The 13,007-nt window shown below is 43.6% G+C and overlaps 1 protein-coding gene across 1 annotated transcript in view; it reads right to left on the bottom strand.

The window, feature by feature from the left end:
• The window catches only part of RBKS (ribokinase), a 104,655-nt gene that overhangs the window by 77,590 nt on the left and 14,058 nt on the right, over nt 1–13,007 (bottom strand). The window contains exon 2 of the mRNA XM_004582696.4: nt 6,420–6,552. Within this exon, the coding sequence (XP_004582753.1) occupies nt 6,420–6,552 (133 nt within the window). The remainder of the gene's footprint in view (nt 1–6,419; nt 6,553–13,007) is intronic.

The following is a 13,007-nucleotide window of genomic DNA, read 5'->3' as shown; positions in this document are numbered from 1 at the left end:
AACCTTTCAGAAACGCACCAGGCTCAGCTCTGCCCTGAAGATCGTGGAGCAACTCCAGCTGCTAGAACTCTTTGTAAGGATGGAATGTTTTACATCTGTGCTGTCCGAGACAGAAAATGTCCTCTTGTGTCTGTGCTGCCCACCCCCTCAATGCTGTATGCAGTCTTTGTTTCTGAGGCATTCAATGCTCTATTTTATTTTAATTACACTTAAGCCTAAATATCTACATGTGGCTGGGGACTACTGTATTTGACAATGCAGCAAAGCTCATGGCAAGCGAGAGAGCTGGGAAGGTGAGGACCAACATCATTCCCAACACTGGAAGGTTCTTTTTGCATAGAGGTAGAGCATCAGTGTCGCTTTCACAGCAATGACTCCCGCCAAAGAGGGTGGCTTCCAAGGCAGCACTATAACGTAATGTTTATGAGAAATGACCGTGGAATGGTTTTTTAGACTATCTTGGATCTTCAAATGGCAGAAACCATCCAGTAATCCCTACTTTCCATTGAAATATAAAACAGATCTTACCTACCTTACCTAAGGTCACATGAATTACCATATATATTATGACAGATGATCAAGTTGCCCAGTGTTAAAAAGAGGAGAATATGAGCAATGCTACAACAAAGCTGAAGGTCACTGAGCCTCTGTGATCTCAGCCACTGCGCGGCTCTCCAGGGCCCCAGGCCTGTGGAAAGACAGCTGCACGTGTCGTCATGCAACCAAGTCTGGAAGCTGCTCTTCTAGAAAATTCCTCCATAGTCACTTTTCAATGTGTCATTTGTGTCTTTAACATAGAGTGAGAAGAAGAATATAGACAGTTCCACTTGGTTAATATTTCCGGCTATTTCCATCCCCAGCTAAAGGGATGTTACCTTAATAATGACCTTTCATTTGCAAGAACAATGTGATAAAGACAGTCACCAGGCCTGGTTAACAGAGGCTGCTGACAATCCACTTCCTTTGGTCGATGGTACTTGTCTGGTCAGGGTCACAAGATCCCCTCTGGACGTACAGACAACGTTCCAGTCAACAGGGACAAGGAGATCCAGGCCAGCTGTCAAGTAGCAGGTTTGGGAAAGGACAGATTTGACTTCAGGGTGAAGAAGCTGGAAAGACCTGGTAACCTGTTTTTGATCTTTGAAAACCAAAAATCTGAACACATAATGCACTGATTTTTCTCACAGTGATCTAGCATAGAAGTTACCTTTTTGGTGAAGACAATGTGTATTCTAAAATCCTGCTTTTTATGCTACCTGAGGTGCAGGACCACCTCTTCCTTTTTTCCTGTTTTCAATCCATGGTGGGCTAATAATTTTATAAACTACAATCACAGACAAATGAAGACAACAAAGGTATAAAATAGAAAGTGTAATGTATGGTTGCTGTTATGTTTAAATGTTATAAAATTACTGTTAAACAAACAATTCTAATTCCTTCTTCTCCATTTTGGTACCTTCCTCAGCAATGACAACTCACACCATCCTCAGGAGGATTTGCACAGCACTGGCTAAAATGCTGCCTCTGTTACGGCATGCCTGGGCTCTCTGAAGGGCAAACAGACAGCTCTGGGATCAGACAGGAGGTATTGTCTCAGCTATGCAGGAAGCAAGAACAGCTACGTTTTGAAAGCCCCTGCACTTTCCTGATTTCCAGTCTAGTCATCTTGTTTGTCTGTGGCATCTGTTCACCCGCACAGCAGGCAATCAGGGGCTCTGGGCTCATACGAGGCACTGATTCTACTAAAATGTCATTTTAGAAAATTATTATTATTTAAAAAGCAGAAATACAAAGAAAGAGAGAGAGAGAGACAGAAAGAGAGAGAGAAATCTTCCAACAGGTGGTTCACTTCCCAAATGACCCAAAGGTCCAGGGCTGGAATTGGGCTAAACTAGGGGTCTGGAACTCACTGCATGTGTCTTACATGGGTGGCAGAGATCTAAGAACATGAGCCACTACCTGCTGCTTCCTTAGGTGTGCATCACCAGGAAACTAGGATGGGAAGCAGAGCCACGACTTCAGCCTAGACATTCCAGTGGGGAATGCAGCTGTCCCAAGAGCAACTGTACCACTGTGCTAAATGTCTACTGCCCGCCAGCTGCCAATTTCTGAGGGATAGAAATAACTTCCCCCTGGTTTAAGATTTGGCCCAATGGAATGGAGGAAAAGGAAACACTTAAGTCAGATGAAATGTTGTGAAAGATGTCCTAATAGGCCATTTGCTCTGAGAATACGACTTTGATTTTCTACAATATATGCCTAGATTTGCATCTCAAAATCCTGTCTCCAGGATTACTGGACTATAGTCTCGGCCCATGACTCAGCTGAATGCTGACTACATAATTCCTAACTACTTGAAGCGTTTCATTAAACATGTGTTGCTGTATAAATACTGATATAACTCTTGCTTAATATTCTTTGTCAAACTGTCTCATCAACTGTTTTTTCCTAGCTCAAAATGAGCTGTTTGCCCTGTGCCAGCAAACAATCCTATTTCATCAGAGCTTTGATTTTAGTTTGCTATGGGGCAGTAGTAGATAAAATAATGTTGCTAAAAAAAACCCACAGAACATGTTCTACCTGTTTTTCTTTCCCCCATCTGTTCAATTCTTTTGAAAAGACAGAGTTAGAGAGGGGAGGAGAGATAGACACAATCTTAATTTTGTTGCTTCACTTCCCAAATGGCCTTATCAGCTAGAGCTGGGCCAGGTCAAAGCCAGGAGCCAGAAGCTTCCTTTGAGTATCCCACAGATGCTTAGGGGCCCAAGCTCTTGGGTACTTCTCTGCCACTTCCCCAAGCACATTAGTAGGGTGCTAGATCAGAAAAGGAGCATCTGGGACTCGAAACAGTGCCCATATAGGATGCTAGGATTGTAGGTGAAAACTTATCCTGCTATGCCACATTGCCAGCCCCCTATTTGTTCAATTTCCTCTTGAATAGTTTCGTGATTTTGTTTTTTATTTAGAAATTGTTGTCTTTTTTGGCCTGGCACAGTAGCCTAGTGGCTAAACTTCTCGCCTTGTATGCACCATATGGGCGCTAGTTTGTATCCCTCAGTTCCATTTACCATTCAGCTCCCTGTTTGTGGCCTGGAAAAGCAGTTGAAGATGGCCCAAAGCCTTGGGACGCTGCACTCACATGGGAGAACTGGAAGAAGCTTCTGGCTCCTGGCTCCTGACTTTGGATCAGTTCAGCTCTAGCCCTTGTGATCACTTGGGGAGTGAAACAGCAGATGGAAGATCTTTCTCTCTGTCTCTCCTTCTCTCTGTAAATTTGCTTTTCTAATAAAAATGAATAAATCTTAAAAAAAAGAAACTGTCATCTTTAAAAAAAACCGCTATGCAGCAAGTTTGCCTAATAAAATACTTTTTTTTATTCATTGATTACATTGTATTATGTGATACAGTTTCATAGCTACTGGGATTCTCCCCACCCCTCCCTGCACCCTCCCCCTATGGTGGATTACTCCACCTTTTTGCATAACCGCAGTTCAAGTTCAGTTCAGATTCCCTCTTTGCAAGCATAAACTAAACAGAGTCCAACATCTTATAGTCCAGTCACGTTCCTCGGCTTCTTGGGGAGACCCCGTCTGGTCCGAGGGCAGAACCAGCAGAGTATCATCCCCATCAATTAAAGGCTCCAACATACCCTCAGCAACAATTAGCTTCATTGTGGAATGCTAAGGGAAATGAGCCAATCCCAAAAGGTTAGATACCACATATTTGCGTTAATTTAAGAGGATATGATGTTATGTAAAACAGGTTATTTTATGCATGCTATGTTATATGTTGTATATAAACTAAAACTGAAATGTCAATGAGGTGACCACAGAAGGTAGTTAAGAAATAGCATTTGTTTACAACATATTGGTTACTTAATAAATATATACTTAACAATAGAAAAACATAATGAATGAATAGATAATTTTATAAAGCTATATTATTTTCCTTTTTGTTAAGTAAAAGAATATTATGCACTGTGCCTAAGTTTATAAATACATCTATGTCTAAATATCTTAGGTTATGTAAGTAAAGCTACCCTGGACCAGTTTTACCTGAAGTCATGTCTCTTCATCATCAATGTGTAGACCCTCATGCTACATCCTACTGTGGGGCTGAACACTAGGAGCGTGACTCAAGGGCACAGTAGATGTGTAGAACTTTCAGAATTGTACAGCTGCTCACTTAAACTGTCACGCACAGCCCAGAATAAAAACACAGCACCTTTACTTTCATCAGTCCCGTAAGTAGAACATGTCTCAAAATACAGCCTCCTGCCTTCCTTTCCTCTCACATCCACTTGTACAGTCTCATGATTCATTTCCCAAGTTCATTTCCATAATCCAAATATTTCTACTTTGTGTGCCTCTCTTTGCCTCAAATTCCACAGACCTAAAATACAACCAATCCATATCTGAATCTTGGACTTGGATGAGATCCCAGGGGACAGCCCATCTTGCTGGCAATGACTGTCTAAATAGCTTCCACCAGCATCAGAGAAGGAAGGTTCTCTGGAAGGAAGGTTCTTTTTGCCTTCCAGGGTTCCAGCTCAAGGGAACTCCCCTCACCCCAGGACAGCTACCTGGAGTGCCCAGCTCCCAACACCAATTCTATGTCCAGGTTTTCCTACCCTGGAAGCTGTCTAGTCAAGTATGGGATGGGTGAAGCTCAGTGTAGTTTGGTTTTTTTGTTAGTTTATTTTTATTTGAAAGGCAGATCAGATTTGTAGAGATAAGGAGAGACAGAAAGATCTTCCATCTGCTGGAACACTCTCCAAGGGGCCACAACAGCCACAGCTGAGCTGATCCGAAGCCAGGAGCTTCTTCCAGGTACAGGGTCCCAAGGCTTTGGGCCAGCCTCTTTTGCTTTTTCAGGCCATAAGCAGGGAGCTGGATGTGACAGGAGCTGGAGCTCATATGGGATCCTGGTGTTTGCAAGGTGGGGATTTAGCCATTGATCCCTCATGCCGGGCCCTCAGTGCAGTTTTAATCAGTCCCCTCTCACAGCCCCATAATTCCCAGAACATAATTAATTGCTAATTTTTGATGTTTTATATCCCTCCAGGGTTCAACCTCTGACAATGAATCTCGTATTTCACGTGATGTTTTTGACCAAATAGCCACATGAGAATTGTCATGTTTGTCATAAATTAGAAACGAGCTCTGGTTCATGAGCAGATGAAGTGATAATTGTACAGATTAGACACCATTTCTCGACTCCTGCTGAGAAACGAGTGCTGTGTGCAGTGGGGAATGGCATTTCAGGGGTGTGTCTGCAAGCTCTACATAGTTCACAGGAGACAGCTTAGTCTTTGAATTTTCTCTCTCTCTATTTTTTGGGGGTGTTTTCCTTTATTGTGTAGTACCAGTGTATGTTTCCCTATAAAAACAAACAAAATTCCATACCAAATAGCAACAAAATCTGCCTGTCCTGTTACACAGCAATGCTCAACTTTCATGAAAGATGCAAAATTACAGCTCCAGCAGCCAATTTCATTTGCTTCATTTCCAAATGACTTCAATAAGATGGACAGAATTAGCAATACTGTGTGTCACATAGGAACTCTGCCAGGAGTGTAGTTATGTGTTGGTGGTTGAGGCCCAGATTCCTTTGTGAAATCAAGTGCAGTATTAGAAGAAAATGACTTAGAGATGAATATATCTCTCTTGCTAGACTAAGCTTGCAAAAGCTGTGTTGTCACAGCAGAACCTGTTCCAAACAGGATGACTCATGCAGCCACTGAGTTTAGAGGCTGGACAACAGGAACCCATGGAAGGTTGCAAATTCCCCCCACTTCTCATACCCAGTTACATTAAGTTACCTGAGGACTGCAAATATAAAGGATAAGGAAGATTACCCTTTGTTATTTGGATCTTTCAAAACAAGCAGCTTTTGAAACAGTTGAAAATAGGAACTCAATTACATGCAAACACATCTTCCTAGCCAATTGTTCTCCACACTCAAAAGGCAGAGTACAGGTGTCCAATCATCCATTCATGACATGCAGACAAAGGGATTCGGCTATAAGAGGAATGATGTGTCAGCACATGACACCAGGTACATGCACCCCACAGTGTGCCAAGTGCAAGAAGCTGGGCTTAAAACACCACAGATCTTTTCTTTACGGGAATTATCGAGAACACAGAAATCTATAGAGACATAAGACAGTTCTGCAGTCGCTAGGGCCTGAGGAGCGGGGTAAGGGAAGACTGCTTACAATGTAAAGGGCTCTCCTCTAGAATGATGGCAGTGTACCACGACAGCCTAGACACGGGGTTTTGCAGCACTGCAACTGTACTAAATACCACTGAATTGTTCACCTTAGAACAATTTAAAAAAAGAATCAAAGCAACAACTTCAAGTCTTGAGACCAGATTCCGGCCCCTAGCATCCTTTCTGCCCCATTCTGTTCCACCTACCTTGCACACCATGGATGTCTTTGCCCCAAGTCTAGCAGCTTGGACACACTGGTTGGCACCTTTTCCCCCAAAGCCGATGAAAAACTTGTGTCCATGGATGGTTTCTCCAATTTTTGGCAAACGAGAAGTAACACTGTTACAATTGAAAAAGGAAAAGAGCATTGGTAACTCCAGTCAATCCAAGTTCTTTCGAAGAGAAGTCTGACGGAGCTCTGCCTCGTCCTGGCAATCAGATCTATGAACAGTAGTGCAGAAGCTGACCTTCCCGTGGAGGCCACCTGTATGAACTCGCACATTAATCAACACTGCATCTCCTCGGGGGTAGACACTTGCCTCAGTGGTTAAGATGTTGTCATTCCAGAACTGAGTGCTGGGACTTGATCACTGCCCATGGCTCCTACACTGCACATCCTGGGAGGCAGCGGTGATAGAGTTCCAGCACCTGGGCCCTTGCCACATGTGAGGGAGACCAGGGCTATTACCCCTTCCCTCATGACTCAAGGTCTACATCAGAGGAGAGTTCCTGGTCTCTGTATCGCATCTGGGTTATTCCTGGATACTTGTGTTTCATGCTCCCTTCCGCAGTGGCCAGAACAATGGGAGTTAGGAAGTGGGGGAAAGTGGTGTGTCTGTCATTTGAACAGGAACATGGACAGTAGCAGATTCTAGTGATCACATACAGGACCAAGAAGAGAGAGGGCATGTGTAACTCCAGGTCCTAAGATTTTCATTTACTGAGGTTTGGGGTGTGTGGCAGGCAGGATCAGGTTTTAGTTCTACTCCATCCTGCACACCGCACCATTTCATGTGCTCATTCAGAAAGAACGTGTGTATAAAGAGATCCTAATACCCTAAGTTTTCAGTTTTTATGATATACATTTCTAAACATAAAAGCATATAGAAAGTAGCACCATGATTTCATCTTTCCCTAAGCATACATCCACCAGATTCAGTAACCATGAACTCAGAGTCAACTTTGTTCCCTCTGTACCTTCATCAACTTCTCCAGGAGCTAGAGACTTCTGTCTTCTTGCTGACAGCTCTGAATGAGGCATGAAGGAAAGGACAAAGTGTGATCCTGGGACTTTCATGACATGAGAGATGGAAGATGTAAAGAAACAGAATCTGTTTTAAAGTTCTTGTTTTATTTGGAAGGCAGAGAGACAGAGACAAGAGGGAGAATGTCCTCTTTCTGCTGGCTCACCCCTCAACAGCCTGGGCGGGGCCAGGCTCAAACCACGAGTCCAGAACTCAGTCTGGACCTCCCACATGAGTGACAGGGACCCAGTTCCTCAAGCCATCACCTGCTGCCCATCAGGGTTGTGTCTGCAACAAGCTGGAAGTGGAAGCAGAGTCGCAGTTCAACTCAGGCATGCTGGCACGGGGATAGGCGTCCCAGGCACTAAGCCAAGTGCCTGCTCCCAGAACCAAAATCTCAGACAGATGGAAGGAAACAACTGGGTTTAAGGTGCAAAAGGAGTTCTGGGTATAGAGACACGTAGAGAAGGCAGGCTTAAGTGACATAACAACCGGCTTTCAGGCCACAGGTAAGTGAAGCAGTCAAAAGCCAGGTGGAGTAGAAGGGAGAGAGGGTGTGGCCAATCAGCCTTAGATAAGAAGGCCACCCCAGAGAAACTGGCAATGGTAAACTGAGAACCTAGTATGGGGCCTGGCGTGGTAGCCTAGCGGCTAAAATTCTCCCCTTGCAAGCAACAGGATCTCATGTGGGTGCCGTTTTGTGTCCCGGCAGGCCCCACTTCCCATCCAGCTCCCTGCTTGTGGCCTGGAAAAGCAGTCAAGGATGGCCCAAACCTTTGGGACTCTGTATGCAGCATGTGGGAGATCTAGAAGGGGCTCCTGGCTTCAGATTGGCACAGCTCCAGCCGTTGCAGCCACTTGGAGAGTGAATCAGGGAATTCCTCTCGGTCTCTCCTCCTCCCTGTATATCTGACTTTCCAATGAAAAGTAAATAAATCTTTTTAAAAATTCATACTACATCGCCACTTAGGCTGCAGTCTATTTGATACCAATATCTTGGAGTAACAGAATGATGCCAGTTCCTACAGGTCACTATCAGCCATTTGCCTGACATATAACCCATGCCAAGAACACATGACCCTCTCAATGAGACCAAATCCTACTTGTGAACCTCCTGTATGCAGTTCTGAAAGAGTCAATAAACTGGGCTGAACTACCCCATTCCCTAGCAGTGCACTGTCAAATATGGTTATTTGACATTCAGAAGAGACTCATCAATAATTTGAAAACATCCCACTCCTCCCCTTTTCAATTCTATTTTTATCATGGATTCTAACTGCATTTATAGTACTGATGAGAAAAATATACATCTAGAAGGTTCACTTCTGAAAAAGGTGCTCAATCAAGAGAAAAATGGTTTTAATGCAATGTTATTATCCTGTCATTTAATTTAGTAATGACAAGTGATGATGAGATTTTGATTTGCATCAGAAATCTTAAACATTTTAGGATTCTGTTATGAACAGGCAATGATGAGTAATCTGTGTGATTGAGTAACTATGCGAATTCTTGGCTTATTGATGCCGCTACTAACAACACTCATAACCTTAAAAAGGAAAAAATAATCTAATATGGCTAAAAACAGGCCAAATAAGTTAATTAGTAAGACTGTCACCAAAAAACTTATGACTTCCATTATTTTTAAATTTAAATCTGGGTCACAATTCACTGGTTTGAATCAAAGTTTATTTTTTATTACCAACATGGGGATTCATGAAAAATATGTCACCAGTTTATTACTGGAGTGTGTGTATGTATGTGGGGGGAGGGGGAAACCAGAGTTACACAATGTGTGTGTGTGTGTGTGTGTGCGCGCACGAGCAGATGGCTGGGATCTCAACACATTTCTAAATAATGAACACAAGCACTGTATTCATTCAGTGATCACTGGCATTGGTTACCCTTTTGTATTTTTCTCTTTCCCTTCTGCAGCTTTTCTCCAGTCTCTTTTCTTCCCTTGGCTGTAGACCTTCTCTGCATGAGGCTAGAGGGCAGGTGTATTATGTTCTGTATTTCATCTAACAGGCCTTCTGAAGCTCACACACGCTGACAGGATGCATCCCTTTGCCATGTCCCCTCTGCACAGCAGGGGGCATGTGGGGATGTTGCCAGGGCGCTGGCGGGGATGACTGTGCTGCTGTCTGGTCTGACCAGATCTTGCCCACTGCATTCCCAGTATTAGCAGCATTCCTTTTCCATAAGCAAGAACGGTAACAATGAGTATAAGTCATAGCACCATTCCTTCATTCACACATTAATTCAACAAATGTTGATTCAGGATTTCCCAATACCCCTTCTACAGGACAAAATCGACTTCCTGACAATGGGATAAAACCCAGCCCTAACAAAATTAACAGATGAATGGAAAATGCAACAGAATCATAATATGATTCATGGCTTTTAAAAGGACACACGTGTATGTTCTCACATGATAGGCACATGCAAAGAAAGTAATGCTAGCAGGTATACAGCTGGAAGGGCAGGGAGTTGAATTGCATGTTTTGCTTTGTATTCTTAAAATGTAAATGTCTATAGCAAGGATACCTGGTATATTACGGATTATCACTTGTCATTGCTTCCTACTTTGCATCCTGAGATTATTCTCTAGCCGCCAGGGCTTTGTAGGTGCCAGCTGGCTTCTTGCAGTGCAGCCTAGCAGAGCGCCACAGCTGTGCCACTGCAGGGCTCATGGCCGGGCTGGGCGTCTGAGGGGTGTGCTGAGGGCGTGAGCAAACACTGGCCTGCCAGTGTGGCCAGCCTGAGAATGCGAAGCCTTCCTTACAGCCTCTCCCTCCTTCCCTGAATTTCCCTGTTCTTTACTTCTGGATCACAGGGCTGGACAGAGTTTGTACATGTGAGCCCTTGTCTTACGCTTTGCTTTTGTTGAACCCAGACAAAGAGAGTTTGAGAGAGTTAGTGGCTTTTTATTTTCAAAAAAGGAAATAAACTGAAGAGTGGACAGAAAAAAGCATTTCTGAACGATAAATCCTACTTCATACTTTGAATTAGACTTTCCTTTTTCCTCATTGAAATCATGAAATTCTGTCCAGGTTCCAGACAGGACTTTGCAGAAAGCTCCATCCTCTGGATGAAAATAATGAGTTTCTGAATCAATTCAAATATGAGATTAGCTGAGTGCCAAAGACAAAGTCCTTAAAAGAAAAAATGGAATCAGTAGTAGTGGAAATATTCTGACGCTGACATTTAAAAATTAAAATATTATAGATTTCCATTTTTAAGTGACACACAAAAACTGTACATATTTATGGGGTACCATGTGATGTTTTATTATCCTGTGTATACACTGTCTAATATTCAAACAGGGACAAACAATTATTTCCTCAGCCATCTATCACTTATTTATGCTGATAACATTTAAAACCCTTTGTTCTGTTTTTAAAATATTTATTTATTTTTATCAGAAAGGCAGATTTACAGAGAAAAGCAGGGACAGAGACAAAGATCTCCCATCCCCTGGTTCACCCCCTAAGTGGCTACAACAGCTGGAGCCTAGCTGATCCAAAGCCAGGAGCCAGGAGCTTTTTCTGGGTCTCCCACACGGGTGCAGGGTCCCAAGGGCTTGGGACATCCTCCACTGCTTTCCCAGGGTATAAGTAGGGAGCTGGATGGCAAGTAGAACAAGAAGGACACGAATTAGTGCCCAGATGGGATGCTGGTAAATGAAGGTGGAGGATTAGTCAGTTCAGCCACAGCGCTGGCTCAAAACTTTCCACTTCTAAGTATAATTTAGTGTCTGTTCATCACCCTTCTGTGTCTGTTCCTCTCCCCAGATCTTAGTAACTTCTTGAGATCAGCTTTAGATTCCACCTATGAGTGAGATCGTGCAGTATTTCTATTTCTGTGCTTGCACATTTCACTTAACATAATGACCTTCAGTTCCATCCATGTTATTGTAAATGACAAGATTTCATCTTTTTAAATGACTGGCTAGTATTCCATCATGTATGTGAACATATTTCATCATTCATTCATCAGGTGATGAGTGCTTAAGTTGTTTCTGGGCTATCATCAACAGTGCAGCAGTGGACAGGGGAACAGAGTGATTTAATTTCACTTAAATATATACCTAACAGTAGTACTCCTGGATCATATACACAATAGCTTTATGCTTAATTATTTGAGAAACCTCCTGTAGTTATTTTCCATAATGGCTACACTAATTTACATCCACACCTATGATGTGCATGGGCTCCCTTTCCTCACTAGCACCTGGTAGCCTTTGCCTTTTTGGGGGTAAGAACCTATATAATTACAGAAAGGCAACATCTCTTTGCGGTTTGGACTTGCATTTCCCTGGTTATTAATGGTGCTGAGAATATTCTTGAAAAAATTAGAACAGGGCCTGGCATGATGGCATAGTAGTTAAGGTCCTCGCCTTGCATGCCAGGGATCCCTATGGGCGCTGGTTCTAGTCTCGGCAGCTCCACTTCCCATCCAGCTCCCTGCTTGTGGCCTGGGAAAGCAGTCGAGGACGGCCCATTGGGACCCTGCACCCACGTGGGAGACCCGGAAGAGGTTTCAGGTTCCCGGCTTCGGATTGGCGCACACCAGCCGTTGTGGCTCACTTGGGGAGTGAATCATCGGACGGAAGATCTTCCTCTCTGTCTCTCCTCCTCTCTGTGTATCTGACTTTGGATTTTATTATTATTGGAAAGCCGGATATACACAGAGGGGAGAGACAGAGAGGAAGATCTTCCATCCAATGATTCACTCCCCAAGTGGCCGCAATGGCTGGAGCTGAGCCAATCCGAAGCCAGGAGCCGGGAGCTCTTCCGGGTCTCCCACGTGGGTGCAGGGTCCCAAAGCATTGGGCCGTCCTCAACTGCTTTCCCAGGCCACAAGTAGGGAGCTGGACGGGAAGCGGAGCTGCCGGGATTAGAACAGCGCCCAAATGGGATCCTGGGGCGTTCAAGGCGAGGACTTTAGGTGCTAGGCCACGCCGCTGGGCCCAAAAATAAATAAATCTTTAAAAAAAAAATTAGACAAAAGGGCATGCAAATTGGAAAAAGGAGAGGTCAAACTGTCACTGAAAGTAACAAAATTTTATAAATATAAGAAACCCCAAATGTGTATCATGTGTATGTCTTCCTTTGAAAAATGTTTAGTTCTCCTTCTTCCCAGCTGGATGGTGCTTTTGCTCCTGAGCTGAATTGTTCATGCATTCTAGTTGTGGATCCCTTGGCACATGCATCGCCTGCAAAGATTTCCTGCCATTCTGCTGACCTCTTCACTCAGGTGACCACACTGCTGTTGTTTGTTACACGGTTTTTTTTTTATTTGATGAAATTTCATTTGTCCCCCCACCCCCTTATCCCTGTGCTTTTGGTGTCTGATCCCCAAAAAATCCTTACCTGTTCCAATGACCTGAAGCATTTCTGGTAAGTTTTCCTGTAGGAGTTTCAAAGAAATGTTCAGGTATTTTCCCCACGTGGAATGAGTTTCTATATTTGGTGAGAGGTAGAGCCCTTCGGTACCTGCTGTCCAATTTTCCTGGCATCATCCAGGGAACACTGTCATCACTGTCATCTC

The sequence above is a fragment of the Ochotona princeps genome, chromosome 8, assembly GCF_030435755.1.
Source record: "Ochotona princeps isolate mOchPri1 chromosome 8, mOchPri1.hap1, whole genome shotgun sequence".
NCBI classification, from domain to species: Eukaryota; Metazoa; Chordata; class Mammalia; order Lagomorpha; family Ochotonidae; genus Ochotona; species Ochotona princeps.
Note: the sequence above shows the minus strand (reverse complement) of the source record. Positions and strands in the feature narration are given on the sequence as shown.